This window comes from Berghia stephanieae, chromosome 4, assembly GCF_034508935.2.
Source record: "Berghia stephanieae isolate SIO BIC M18660-M18661 chromosome 4, UCSD_Bste_1.3, whole genome shotgun sequence".
Lineage (NCBI taxonomy): Eukaryota > Metazoa > Mollusca > Gastropoda > Nudibranchia > Aeolidiidae > Berghia > Berghia stephanieae.
In genome coordinates this window covers 48749846-48765496 of record NC_088363.1, presented here as the reverse complement: position 1 = coordinate 48765496, position 15651 = coordinate 48749846, and the positions used below count along the sequence as shown (strand labels likewise).

The 15651-nt window shown below is 34.1% G+C and overlaps 1 protein-coding gene across 4 annotated transcripts in view; it reads left to right on the top strand.

The window, feature by feature from the left end:
• Positions 1 to 15119, top strand: part of LOC144970739 (FHF complex subunit HOOK-interacting protein 1B-like) — a 38677-nt gene extending 23558 nt beyond the window's left edge. For all 4 annotated transcript variants that reach the window (XM_078910709.1, XM_078910708.1, XM_078910707.1 and 1 more), the window contains 7 exons: positions 1528 to 1607; positions 2664 to 2906; positions 5542 to 6935; positions 9337 to 9515; positions 10952 to 11204; positions 12744 to 12841; positions 13387 to 15119. In XM_078910709.1, coding sequence (XP_078766835.1) covers positions 1528 to 1607; positions 2664 to 2906; positions 5542 to 6935; positions 9337 to 9515; positions 10952 to 11204; positions 12744 to 12841; positions 13387 to 13614 — 2475 coding nt within the window. In that variant the 3' untranslated portion in view covers positions 13615 to 15119. The remainder of the gene's footprint in view (positions 1 to 1527; positions 1608 to 2663; positions 2907 to 5541; positions 6936 to 9336; positions 9516 to 10951; positions 11205 to 12743; positions 12842 to 13386) is intronic.
• The last annotated feature ends 532 nt before the right edge of the window (positions 15120 to 15651 follow it).

The following is a 15651-nucleotide window of genomic DNA, read 5'->3' as shown; positions in this document are numbered from 1 at the left end:
TTTTCCAACATGCTTTCTGTCTTTGTCTTGGGATGATATTACTTGGCATTGTCCTGGCCCTGGCCAGATACCCTAACTGGGAGGGAAACAGTCAAATGTATAGTTAGAGTTTTGGGAGATGATCTTCTTTTTGTTATGTAAATCATCTCTCTGTTATGCACTGTATTATGCTTTGTTTACATATTATATATGATTTGTAAACATTTGAGTGTGTTCCTCTTAGTGGGGACCTGTGCTTTTGTCTGGATGAGACTTTTTGGTGATCTCAAACCAAGTACTTTGATAGTGTGCTCTGGGAATCTACATCTGTTTCCTATTTGAACCAAATCTCCTTTGTGTCACCTTTTCTTGGGTGCTTAATTGTAATTCTGGAAATTTTTACTATCCCATTTTCTTCCTTTATACTGGTGCTGATCTGATCTTAATGTGTTTTAAGCTCAGTAAAACCCTTAAAAACAAACAAACAACTCACTCTGCCCTAACAATGACTATTTCAGTATTTGGCCCTGGTTACTTTTACACCATCATAATGTACATTTTTTTCAGACAAATTTTAGGTTTACTGCCAAAGCTACTGTTTTTTAATATTTTTACATGTTAATAACAGTTGAATTAAACTATATAAATACCAATTTTCTTTTAGTCTTTTCAGAAGGTCCTGGGTTTGAGCTTCGCTCGGTGCATAGTTGAGTCCTTGGAAAAGGCTCTTTACTCATATTCTCTCACCATACTCAGGTGTAAAAAATAGTACCTGGCTGTCAACAGCTTTGTCTCTGTCCGAAAAATTGTAATATCGCCTAACAGTCCTGTCTCGTTCTGTATGTTACGTGTTGCTGTTGGTCAGGGACCCTTTGTAGAGCGCTTTGAGCATGGTTAGTGGACATTGCGCTATATATAAGCTCAAGTTTTTTGTTTATACATAGCTAATAAGTATATCTTTTTTTTCAATCAACTATTTTGAAAAGTACCAAAAATGTGAGGGGAGAGCAGATTAAGAAACTAGGGAGCAGGCAATGGTGTAAGATGAAGATCTGAACAAGTGTTTATGAAAGGTGCCTGACAAAGCAAGAAAGAAAATATATGAAAAAAAAACCATCCCAAAAAATGTTTTTAAAAATATTTCCATCAGTCGAGGTAGACTGATTTTTTTGGGGTGTTTTTTCTCTCGTAATTTTCTTTCTTACTTTGTCTGGCACCTTTCATACACACTTATTTAGATCTTTTTGAAGCACTAAATAGAGCTAAGGGTGCGTGAGTTAAAATGCTACCCTTCTTTGATTTATTTACCTCAGATGGTTGTCTCGAGTTCACCATGATCAAAAATCAAACAAATTTGTTAGATTTTCCATTTAATGTAATTTCTAAAGGCATGCTTACATCACAAAGGAAATAGTAGACAAAAAAAATAGTTATGTAAATTAATTGAAACATTGTGAAACACATTGGTGAAAAAATGATAAAATGAATATTTATTTACTTTTCGATTATTTATTAATCTTCATTTATCTATGGATGTATAAATTCCAGCTTTCAACTGTCACCCTGTCCCTGTTTAACACCCTAATTGATCTCAACTGTGAGGACATTATGTTCCAGTTAGTATTCAGGTAGGCAGAATTTCTTTCTAATTTTATTTTTATTTATTATATTTATTTATTTATTTGTTTATTCATTTATTTATTTATTTATTTACTTATATATTTATTTATTTATTTATCTATTTATTTGTATGTTTTGGTTTACTCACAAATAATTTAAAAAGCATATTTTAAAAATGTGAAGGAGAAGGAGATTCTCCAGTTGGGATTTTAATAGTACTCATCATCATCATTATCATCATCCTCATCATCATTTTTAAGTGTACGAAAAAGACTAAAATGGGATAATGCAATATTCTATCTTCTTGGGCTTTTGTTTGTTTGTTATTTAAAAAAAATAGATAATCCATTCTCTTTAATTTTTTTTTATTTTTGATAATAAAAATGCTTGGAAAACTTTGTTGTTATGTTGTTGCCTGGAATCCAGAGACCTCTGAGTTTGAGCTTGTGTTCTTTGGTGTAATGCTGTATGGTGGAGTTATTTTTCTGCTGCTCTTATGTGCTGTAGAGAATGTTTTCTGTATTGGGGTTCGGAGGGAGAAAATATCCCCTGAGCTCTTGTTCAGAAAACTTAAAGTCACATATTTCATGATGGGCAGGGAGGTGGCTGTGTCTTCTATCTCTCTATGTATCTTTTTCCAGGTTGCTTTCCGTCATTGTTCTGGAATTAGATTGCTTGGTTTGTCCTGGCCCTGTGGAGGCTGAAACTGAAACAGTCAAATGTATTGCATTAGTTTTGGGAGTTTTCTCCTTGTAAAGAATTTCTCTGTTTTTAAAAATTATAAAATTTGCTTTCTATATATTTTATAAGCATTAGAGTACTTTCCTCTTAATGGAATATTTTACTTGTGTGTAGATGTGATCTAAAAACTAACTACAATGATAGTTTGCTTGTGGAATCTACTTCTGTTCCCTAATTGAACCAGTACCATTTGTATTACTTATTAGTGGATGATTTTAATTGTAATTCTTGTTTTCTTCCTTTTTACTGTTGATGAAATGACCTAATTGTGTCGTGTCGCAAGTGCCAATAAAACCCTTAAAAACAAACGTTTGTCATTCCAGATACCTAGTGCCTTGTACCCATGTCATGGTGAGTCAACGAAGATCAGTACGAGATCTCGATCTCTACGGCAAGTCTGCAGAAAAGTTTCTATCCCTGCGGCCCTCTTGCTGCGCAGGGCAGCTCCAGTCTTCTGCTGCTGCTGTTGCTACAGCACTGATCCCCAATGCATCATCATCAATATCATCCCCACCTCCTCCTTCACAACCCTCTCATGTTAACGCACCTGGCACTCAAGCACACAGGTAGTTATACTTGCAATGTAGTCATGTCATGCATAGCAAAGAATGGAAATTTAAGGCTTGTTTTTGTAACATTCAACACAAAATGTCATCAATATATTAAGGTATTTTTAAAAGCTGTGGACAAATTTAGTTTTCATCAGTTTCTTTGAGATAAATTATAAAAACTAATCCAGAAGACTCAAAGTCTTCCAACAAAACTGTAGCAGTATTAGTGTTTTAAAACATCAAAAAAGTATGGACCAAGTATAAACTTTGTTCTAACTTTTTTCGACCATTGGAGAATGTACCACTGCTAAACTTGTTGATGCAATCTGTCAGTTTTTGGATTATTTTTCATTTGTAACCAAGGAAATATGTACTTAATTTTTGTGTCGAATAATTTTTTGTTTTCTGCTGTACTTTTTTTTTTAAAAGCACGTTTTGAAAATTTTTGACAGAAAATTCGTCCTTCAAATATTGGTTGTTTATGATGAACCTCCTTTTGTCAAAAACTAAAAAACCCATGGACTTCACAAAGTCCACGGTTTGGAAGTTTTTGGCAAGATGAGGGTTATTTTAATCGATCGATATTTGAAAGACAAATTTTCTGGCCAAAATTTTAATTAAGTTTTTTTTTTTTCAAAGTACTGCAGTTTTGGTAAATCCCCAGATACACTTATTATAAATGTATTATACTCTGATTAAAGACCTTTATATTTTAGTTTGGCAGGAAAACTTTTCCTTCATAGATAGATAAGTAAATCAAAAAGATCCTCAACTAGTCAAAACGTCTTTATTCTGTTTTTTTAAGAATAAGAAGTTGACCCTGAAATATCGGCTTTATGAGTTTGGATAAGTTTAGGATTGTTATAATGAATACGAAGCAACAATTTTACAGGCCAAATTGAAATATAAGGTATTTTGTAAGTGTAAAAGTAGTCCTTTAGAGATATAAGGCCCAAAGAGTCTTGAGTTTATACCATAGCGATTGCTTGCTATTCTTTGGAGAGGATTCAAATCTGATGCAAAGTACTTTCCACCAGGTCTTAAAGACCCTGGCAGCTTCCAATTAGCATTGTAATGTGTATTTAAGGATGGAAGGGTGAAGAAAATGCCTTTTAAAATGTTGCATGAATTGAATGCTTTATAATGATGAAAGAAAATGTTTTTTCTTTTTTTGGGGCTTTAATGTCATGACCTACATTGTTAATTTGGAATAAGGGTGAGAGCTTATAACAGATGATGAAAATTGAATTTAATGTCTAATTATATGGTAATTTGTTAAATCAGGATGCTTTTAGAGAAGAGAATGAATTATATCTAAACTAAAAAGATAACTAAAAATCAACTAACAAAAGCAAAATCAATTTCAAGAGAAAACACCAAAAAGAAAAAAACAATCAGCAAAACAAAACAAACAAAAAACTAACCCCTTGTTAGTTCAGAATTCTAATTTGGCTTTAAATTCACTCAATATGAGAGGGAAAAGTTTGAGAATAGGTGTAAGATAAAAAAGTTGAATAGATTTGTATGAAACAAACAGTACCAGACAAAGTCAAAAATAAAAATATTAGAAAGAATCATCCTAAAAAATCAGCCTGCCTCGACTGGTGATGCAGACTTAGCTCAGTAACATTTATGGTGTAACGGTAACATGTCTCATGTTATCAGGAGGTGAAGTTTCTATTCCTAATCGAAGGCAGTCTGAATTTTTTGGAATCATTTCTTTTTTTAAAATAAGTTTTTCTTTCTGAATTGTTTGGGACAGTTTCATATACGCACTGTGTCCGATTTTTATCAGGTTTACCCAATAAATTTATAGCATGTAAGATGTTGAATTTTTCGGAACAGCATGCACTCGTGATAGAGCTTGAAGTATAGGACAGGAAAAAGTAATTTATGGCATATTAAAGGGTTATTTAAGATTGTGCAATTGTGCATGCCAAAATATTTTTTTTAACATCTGCTTGTAGTTTAAATCTATGGTTCACCTCTTATATTATGGTGCCACAATGAAAAAAAAAGGGTGGGTGGGGGAGTTATAGTTAAAGTTTAATTCCGGAAGTGAAGTTTTTACCAATTGCATTGAAAACGTTTTGTTTTGTTGTTTTTTTAAAATTTATTTCAAAGCAGTTTATAAGATATTTTGTTTTCTAGTTCAGGTACGTTAGATATGCCAAATTTTGCATTCTTTTCTATGGGTAAGATGCTTGAAGAATAATGCATGCGATCAATATTCCATTTTGTTTGTCCTTTGATTCTTTAGAAATGAATGTATGTAAATTTAGCATGCAGCCTCATTGCTTTTGCCATAACCTGCATCATTTTAATTTTTTTTTAAAATCATATTTTAAAATAGGGATAAAAAGTACATGTGACTATTCATTTTTACAATGAATATCTTTATGCTTCAGACTACTTAATGTTTGAATCATTTTTATTTTGTTTGTATTGAAGTCTTTAAAAGTCATATTCATTATGAATATGTTCCATTGTGAAGTACCTGGAGATTATCGAAGTGAATGCTTGTTTCAATTTTATATTACTTCCTCCTCCCTCACCCCCCAATCTGTTTTTATTCTTTAGCTTAAAAGATTTAAGACAAGTTCTTACATCTTCACTTCGTAAATCTTTTCTCTCTCTTGTCTCAAATCAGCTCCTCACCAGGTGTTGTGGTTAATCTGTCTCCAAATTCTGCCCAAAGCCAAAGCACCTCTCAAACATCCCTCACCCAGGTGGTTAAAATGGAGACGAGTTACTTTGAATATTTGCGAGAAGCAAAAGTTAGGCTTTTCCAGGTCGGAATGGCCTGCAAGAACTGGAAACATCTGTACAATGGGGAGAGCCCTCCGCCCGATAGTCTTTCAACAGCCAAAGATTCCAAAAGTCAGGGAGACAACAAGGAATTGGAGAAGGAGGGAGATGAAAAGAAAGAAATGACAGGATTTCTTGAAGTCGGTTCTTTCCCCAGCTCTACTCAGTTCACGCCTAAAAACCCTGAGAAGAGAAATGACAGTCGAGTCCATTTTAAACTCCCAGTGGAAGAATTTGAGAAAGTCGAAGAAGGCGAATCTGACAGTGGCAATGATAGTAGTAGTGTTGACTGTATTTCACCTAGAATAAGTGACGAAAAATCAAAGGATCTCAAAGATGCATTGGCAACTTTAACAGATCCTCAGTTGTTCAGTAGTCTCAAAGATTTAGATGCTTTTCTTCAGTATCTGGATGATATGGACAATAGCGGAGATAGTATGGACGTTTCTTACAAAGGGGATGTCAATGATAGCCTCACATCTTTGGATAATTTGATCAACTCTTTGTCTCTTGTTCAGGCTGGTAGATCGTGCAGCAGTGTGTCTGACGGTGAGGGTCTCTACGGAGCGGATGGATCAACGTTGGATATCAATGTATCCTCCCTCAGTCCAATCTCAGCTGCCAATATGACGCAGTTTTCATTCATCAGTCAGTCGGAGTTACCTCATGGTAACAGTGTGTTGGAGAGTACCGCCTTTGTAGACATCACCCTCCCTTCTCAGGGTCCGGGCAATTCAACGCAAGGACAGGATAAAACTGCATTTGTCGATGTAAGCATGTCGGAAGTTCCAAAAGATTTAGATGTCAAAGTTAGCGATGCGTCCAGTTTTGTCAATATTTCTCTAGTCCCGTCTGGTAATGACGATGATGGTGGTAGCCAAAAGGCTCTACCAGATAAAGGTACTACTAATAATGCAAAATCTGACAATGGTAGTAACGTCACAGCAAGTTCAACGCCATCAGCGCTGTCACCAGCTAATACTGTTACACCAAAGAGTGAGCGGAAAGTCCCCAAGGATTTTAAGAAAGGATTCAAATTTAACACGGCAGCCACCAACAATCTGTTCAATTCTCCTTCAGGGACCATGTCTCCAAAAATTCAAGGGGATGCTGGTGTTGCTCTCACACCGTCTACATACAGAATGTTTATGTCTCCAATGAATGAAGAGCTCCCTGCTCTCACACCTACGAGTCCCAAAAGATATTTGAAGTACTTGAATGAACCACCTAATATTGGTAAGTGATGTGAAAAGATGATTGTTTCTCTCTCTCTCTCTCTCTCTCTCTCTCTCTCTCTCTCTCTCTCTCTCTCTCTCTCTCTCTCTCTCTCTCTCTCTCTCTCTTCTCTCTCTCTCTCTCTCTCTCTCTCTCTCTTTTCTCTCTCTCTCTCCTCTCTCTCTCTCTCTCTCTCTCTCTCTCTCTCTATATATATTATCTATATATATATTATATATATATATATATATATTATTATATATATATATATAATATATATATATATATATATATATATATATATACTAGTAAAAAGCCTGCCATTTCGCGGGGAAAGAACTATTTTCATTCGATACTGTACTCACTATCATTTAATGAGGGCAGATTGGTAAACAACGTTGTCTGTGTAATTTGGTATATCTTCGGTTGATTTTTCTGTGTGGCCCAATAATATATTTAATAATATATTCCCTCAACTAACCCCAAGAAAAAATTTAATCTAGTACCTTTAATTAACCCCAATAGGAAAAACAAACACCCTAGCACTTTAATAATACTTATGACTAACCCTAATAGGAAAAAAAAATCATCCGATCTCGAGCTAACCCTAATAGAAAAAAATCATGACAAATTGAATAAATAAACGCCTGACAAAAGATGAAAGGTGAAAATACAAATTTAAAGAATACTGGGGATGTAGGAGCTTTCGGAATGTCTCCCCTTTACTTAACTTATGGAAAAACAAACTTCCTAGCACCTTTAATAAGACTTATGACTAACCTCTCGAGCTAACCCTAATAGAAAAAAAAACAACTTCGGACTGCTTTGCACTACCTTTCAATATTTAACAAATCAAAATGGCGGCTGAAAATCAAAACAATGGTCAAATTAAGAAATTTTAAACTTTCACAAATCTATCAAGGTTTGTTCTAGAGTTTTTAAAATACTTCTAGATATAATGACAAATTGAATAAATAAATGCCTGACAAAATATCAACGGTGAAAATACAAATTTAAAGAATACTGGGGATGTAGGAGCTTTCGGAATGTCTCCCCTTTACTTAACTTATGGAAAAACAAACATCCTAGCACCTTTACTAAGACTTATGACTAACCTTAATAGAAAAAGAAATATCCTCGATCTCGAGCTAACCCTAATAGTAAAAAAAAGAATCAAAATGGCGACTGAAATACCTTCATGTGATCAAGTGAATAATATCACTATGAATGCCACGATTTGCTGAAAAATGCCAACACCCACACACACATGTATACACCACACACAACACACACACACAAACTCAAACACACACAAATCAACAACACAACGGAAGTAATAATAATACTTGATGTCATAAATAGATGACGCAATTTGACAACTTTTTACAGTGTCAAAATTAGTTGATTTTGGGAGTCAAGTGTCGTCGTTGGTACATATTTTATGATATCTGTTTGACTCAACGAACTTTCAAACTGACTTTAAATTATAAAAGGAAATCAAGTTATCTGTTTATCTATCTTTAAAAAATGCATTTCTAATTTTCAAATCTTTCAGTAGAGTTGTGCGCCGTATCAATTTTTTTATTGACTCAAATAAGCACAATGCTCTCCACAATGCTATATTTTTTTAAGAAAGGATATATATATATATATATATAATCTAATTGTCGATCTACCTATCTATCCATATTATCTCTCTTTCTCAACTTCAGGCATCGGAATGTGCACTTGAGTATTACATATAGTTCTCTTGGATGACAATACCAGAAAAATGAAGTCCAATTCTTGCCGTTTTTTGTGTACTATTCTGTGCAGCCATGTGGTCTCGTGGTATGACACTCGCTTTCGGATTGGAAGGTCCTAGATTCGTGCCTCGCTTGGCGCATAGTTGAGTCCTTGGAAAAGGCTCTTTATTCACATTCTCTCACCATACTTAGGTGGGGTTTTTTTTCTTTGCAAGTTGTTTTCTTTTCATATCCTGTCTTTAATTGATAATGATTGTAATGGCTTTTAAAAATTATTTAACCAATTCAGACTACAGAATTGACGAGATAGATTATCATGAAACTTTTTGTAAACTGTTCAAAGGAGCTCAGCTTTTTCTGTCGTTTTGATTGAGAAGTGTCACAAGTCCCATATATTTCTACTAACTAATAACCAAACATGATTTGAGGGGGGAAGTTTGATTATTAATTTTATTCATTTATATACTATTTATTTACTTATATAATCATCTTTATAAGATATATTTTGTTATTCATTTATATGTTTATTAATTAATTAATTAATATATTTATTTATAATTTATTTATTTATTTATTTATTTATTTATTTATTTATTTATTTATTTATTTATTTATTTATTCATCCATTCATCTATTTATTTGTTTGTTTGAGGTTTTATTATTTTTGTCTATTTCAGGCCCGTTTCTGATCACTTTGTTTTCCCGCCTGGAGGGAATGGTATCCAACCCCATGACCTTCAACCTTTTACTGACTGGGATCCTCACCCGACTGGCCACCTATCCCCAGCCCTTACTCCGGTCTTTCTTACTCAATCACAACCTGGTATTCCAGCCTTCTGTCAAATCTCTGTTACAGGTAAGCCAGGAGAATTTTGAAAGCAGACACTTTTGCTGCAAGATAAAAAATTAATGCTGTAGGGTATGATAGAGTTCTAGACATAGCAGATATTGAAAAATACAATTTTAAAATAGATAGAATGAAGTTGACATCACTCAAATCGTTGTTATTGTTTTTTGCCACCCATGTTTATGAGTAATTCTCACTAAACTTTATTAACCAGACTCTAAACGTTTAAGATTGCACATAGTTTTGTGTGTTGGTCCATTATATTTCCGGATGGCAATGTTGTGAGTTTATTAGCCAAGCGCACACTATCTATAGAATAAAATTTCTAGGTTATTGTTTTAAAATTTTGCAGAAACACCGTAAGCTTTTCATGGAAAAGCTGCATCTCTTTCAAATGACAATTTATTTTATTACATATTATCCTTCTATGCTTGCAGACATAACTGCATTCTCCAGGATAGCATTAACAGCGATACCATGATACAATTTGCATCGATGTTGCAGCTTTCGTATTGAAAACAACGAGAACTGTTTGTCCCACAAACAATATCATTGCATTGTTTCTGTCCCACAATGACAGACAAACGATTTGTTTAAATTTTGAATTCGTCTATCTCTGGTTAGAGTATAATCATATTCCGAAGGTAATGGGTTAAACTGCTAGTAGCATTGGCCTTTATGTAAAAAGTGACTTGCTGTGTTAAACTGGTATTTTATCTGGATGAGTCAGGTGTCAAAGGGTAATATTTTCCTTCCATTTCATTCAGTCCTTGACTGCAGCCCTGGCCCTCTGCCAGGAGAAGTGCCATCCAATTTCGTTCCTCTCCTTTTTCACCATCCCTTACCATGTTCGTTTGTATCATTCCAACACTAAACCATTTGGAGACAGTGGGTTGCAAATGTACATTGGTCACCAGGAAAACAAAAGTAGTATAAATCACCTAGTGAGACTAAGCTGCTAGAAGCTGTTGACTGTAAAAAGGAATAACCAAAAATCAATATAACATGTTTTTTAAAGAACAAAATACCCAACACGGGTATTGCCGTGTTGGGTATTTTATTATTTTTAAAGCTGTTTTATTCATTTTTGTTTATTACTTTTTACACCTTATTAAGTAGCACAATATCCATTAAATGGGCTCATAGTGCTTAAAAGGGGGGCCCAAGCCAACAATGGACACTTTACAAATAGGAAGGAGACATGAGGCCTATCAGGCCTATTTCCATTTTTTTTTCCAACAGAGACAACTCAACATTACACTTGAATGCAGGGAGAAAATGTGAATAAATAAATAGCCTTTTCCAGGGGCTCAACTTTGCACTGCCCAAAGTGGGACTCGAACCAGAGATGAACTTGTTTGAAGGGAAGTGTCATACCACAAGACCTCAAAGTCGCAAATTTTATTTCTCTTTTCTTTTTTTTTTCATTTACCACCCAATCCCAGGTGCTATCCTTACTTAAACAAAAATTGGAGAGTCACTCGGTCCGAGACAAACAGTTTGACAGTCTTGTTGCCAAGGCCAAGGAAGAGCTCATCCAATCAGAAGATGTTTTGTTGAAGAACTCTTCAGAGACGGAGGGGACTACTGGAAGTGTCTCTCCTCTCAGCAGCAGTAGTCTGATGAATCAAAACAACCTACCTGTCAAGCTGAGAGCTGAGACGATATCGGCCATGCCATCAATGGCTACCACTAAGGGTGAGTGGTCAATGAAATTCCTTTATTTCATCCAAATGGGATATTTGTCTTGAGATTCTATCTTGACAAAAGGCAGCGACTATGGGTATATATCATATTTTTAGTGGCCAAGATTGGCTTTTTTTTTCTTATTCTAAAGTTTGAAGGTAGAATGATAGTGAAAATTTTTTTTCTTTATTCACATCCTTTTGTTTCTTTCGGTGAATTACAATTCTCAAGCCTTTTATTTCCAATTTCTTATGTAATATACTGAACTTCCGTCTGCACTTGATACACTTGAAGATTGGATTTAGATTTTTAAAAATAGGTTTTATATCTTGTTATTCTGTTGCTCTTGGCAGGTCCGGTATTTTGATTTTTAAAAAATAAAACAAAAACAAACTTGAGCTTTTATATAACGCAATATCCACTCAATGTGCTCAAAGATCTTTACATCCTTAGCCAACTGCAACGACACTTAACATGTAGGTCGAGACATATGTCTTTTTGGCAGTGTTACAATTCTTCAGACAGAGACAAAGTTGTTAACAGCAAGGTACTCATTTTACACCTGAGTATGGTGAGGGAATGTGAGTAAAGAGCCTTTTCCAAGGAATCAACTTTGCACTGATCAGAGTGGGGCTCAAGCCCAGGACCTTCCGATCTGAAGGAAACTGTCATACCACAAAACTACATAGCCGTCAACATGGGTAACTTTGCCTCAAAGGGAATTGTTGCCTATGAAGATTTGGAACATTTTATTAATCTCTTTTTTTTTTGTTCCTGTAATTTCCATAACTTTGAAAAATTGCCAGAAAATTAAATAGACTCTGATTGGCCCTGAAACAAAGAGGCAAAAATTTCCCAGTGAGCCTAAAAAATTACTCAAATTGATGGTGTATGAAGTGACAGACAATCAATATTACAATATGTGACCCCTCATCTTAAAGCGGTATTATGTCAGGATGAACAATCGGCTGGAATTTCAATTTATATCACCAAACATGAAACTTGGGGTTAGTTTCTATTCATTATGGTGGAGAATAAATACAATTTCTTACATTGCAAAACACTCAAAGTTGTTATTATTTCTTGTTATTTTATATATAAATTCACTTTTCGGGGTCTTGTCCATCCCGACAGAATATTGTTTTTAGACAGACAATATGTTTGAATTTTTAATTCCCCTGTGTTTGGTTCTTGCTTTTTTTGTGATGATAATGCCTATTTTATTTTTATAGATTAATAAAGAAACATGATTAAGTTTGAATATGAGTTACAATTTAATCTAATCTACAATGGCAAATGATGGTGACGTTTTTATTTCTCCTGTATATCAGCAGTTTGGATGAACGATGAATTTCCATAAACACAAAATTCAGGGAGGGTGTGAACTTATAGAAAACGATTTGCTTTTGATCTGGTACATAACTTTTGGAATGTAACACGAGTATGTGGTTTCTTCTTGTGTTTTGAGATTCCACTTTATTTATTTTTCTATCTATTTATTAATCGATTCATTTTTTATTTATTTATTTTTTTTTTGCTTTGTTTTCACAGATAAGAAAAAAGTAAATTTAACAGATTTGTTTTTCCGGAGAGCGAGTCGTGACCGTGGCAAAAGTACAAGTCAAGTCAGACAACTTCAGAGAGTCGAAGTAGGTGTTCATTTATTATTTCATTAGTTCATTTTCAAATAGATTGTTCATTTAATTCTTTATATCAACTTGTCATTTAACCAGTTGATTCTTGACTTAACCGTTTCCAATCACTCGCTTATCCAGTCGGTCAATCATGATTTGTCTGGAATTTTTGTTAAAGGCAGTCCTGAGAACACTGCTAACAGCAACATATAGACATAACACTGTCAAACTGTTGTTCAACACTGTTTTTTTGACAGACTGTTTGTTGCTGTCACCGTCCCCCACTTGTTTTACACCTGTGTATAGTGAAAACGTGAGAAATAAAAGTGAGTAAATCAAATAGCGGTTTCCAAGGCTTCGATTTTGGGCCATCCAGAGTGGATCTCTAAGCAGATCTACAGGTCAGAAACTGCGTGTTAGCAAGATTTAAAAAAAGACTGTAGGTTAAATATTGGTGTCATAAGAGCACTGGGCCTCTATCCTTTTATTTTTTTTCATGAAAAGAACAGTGGAAAATGCAGTACTAGATTTTTTAAAATATAATATGCCTTTGATTGCAGGTATCTGGCAGTTCTGGTTATCTATACATCAACAACCCTGGCAGTGGCAACGAAGCTTACAGAGATGGCTCAAGGGCTATGAAGGGGAGTAACTCTAGCAGCAGCAACAGCAGCAGTCGTAATGCTGTGTACTGTGCCTTGGTTCTGGACGAGTTCCTGAAGGAGTTAGCTGCCTTGTCTCAAGAACATTCAGTCTTGTGCCTTGATGAGGGTTACCTCAGTAGCTGATAGTTTCAGACGGGATTCGCTCAGCGGCCATAGCTGTTGTTTTGTCCTTATTGTGGTTATGGTTGAAGTTGTTGTTGTTGTGGTTGTTTTGTGAAATTATCTCATAATTAAACATGCATTAAGTTTGGTTTAAGATGTTTTAAATTTTCAAATATGGGTGGAAAAGTCATTTGGAATTAATTTCTCCTTTCTCGTTTTTTACTTTTTGTTTTTTTAACTTCATATTTTCAATATCCCAATTATCAAGAATAAGTTAATGTAGATCGGTCTCAACTTTCTAATATACAAATTCAAAAAATGTGCAGGTTTGCTTTTGATCGTGGTCTTAATCTTTAATGATAAATATAAAAGATTTTTAAAAGTTCTGCTTTAGTGTGTTTTTTCTAACATAATTAAACTCCTGGATTAGAAATAGATAAAATTCTATTTTTCTTAGTTTTCTTGTTGCAATATTTTTTTTCAGATCACATTTTGGCTGTATGTCAAAAGAATAGTGGCCAACCACCCCTTCGAGGCTGTCACCATTTAGCAGTCTGGAGGAAAAGTTTTTTAAAAAGTTGGAAATCAAGGCCTTCACCCTACATTTTTGGGACTTGTTTACGGAAATTACATAATCTTAATCTAGATTTTATTTTATAATACTCCTAACAAACTGTCAATTTTTGAGTCATGATGGTAGGTAGTGCTTTAGGGTGTCCGGTTTTATCCCTTTGAAAAGTTGGCCATTATGTAAATGTCATTCTAAATCCTTAGTCATTTCAAATAACAAAGATGTGATCACTGCCTCTGTCAATTTCTAAATTCATGCATTTTGATTTTATAATTATAACAGTTTCATTCTAACTTGATCTTCACCTGTTACAATCTGCCCGAAGAACACTAAGACTTTGTTACAGCTCTTTCATTTTCTTTCTTCTTCTTTTATAAATTTTAGTTTTTATTTTTACTGCCGGATGCAAATATATACGTTCTGTCGCAATCCATTTTGTAAGCACAGAATTTAAACTTTTATCGCAAATAAGCCACTGCCATTTAAAAAGGTTTTTTTACTTTCCTTTCTTTTATTTCGCTGAAACTGTCAGTCTACATATTATGTGATATATTAGTAATGCCCTGTCATTAGATCAAAAAGTGCCCATTGAAATAATATGTTGACGTATCCATCAATGACATAATTACTTGACTGTGTTTTTTCATTAGGACAAAGATTGGTTTCGAGGCTATTATCACAACAGTATATTCTTCTATGTAGACTTGTTTGATATTTTGTAATTAGTAAAGTAAATTGTTATATTTATTTATTTATTTTTACCATTGCTTTGTTGATATGCAGACCTGCTATTCCGTTGAAAAAAAAATTCCTATAACATTTTATTTGAGAATGAGAACAATTAATTTTTAAAACTATGGTAATACAAAACATGAAGGATAATAAATGTTTTGGTTTCCCCTTTATCAAAAAAAGTTTAAAAAAAAATAAGAATGGAGTTAAGAAAAAAAATAAAGATTTGAAAATTGCTTGTCGCCGTTTACTAAAATTACATTGAAATTGGGCTTGACTTTGATTAATTTAACTGAATTTAAGTTATGTTGAGACAGGTCTGAAGAAAAGACCGTGAAGTTTCAACAAATATAGTATGTCTACAAATTTTCACAAAATGCGGAATCAGTTTAGAGGATGACCTCTTTGCCTTTAACACTTTCCCTCATCGCTGATTTTTCACATTTCACTCATACCTTTTTCAGGATAACTGTCAAAATTTGAGTTGTCATACTTATAATTAGTTTTGAAAACCCCAAAAAATCTCCAAAACAACTCGAAATTTTATATTGCACAATATCCACTAAATGTGCTCAAAGCACTTTACAAGTTGTCCCTGGCATAAAAAAAAACAAACATCTTGAAAGTACATTGAAACATAACAAGACCGTTGTAAATGGTGGCTAACGTCGCAGATCTGAAATCTACGTAAGCAGCAAAACGCGGCATTGGTGAGGGAAAGTGTGAAACCAAATTATCGGAAACATGGAGGAACA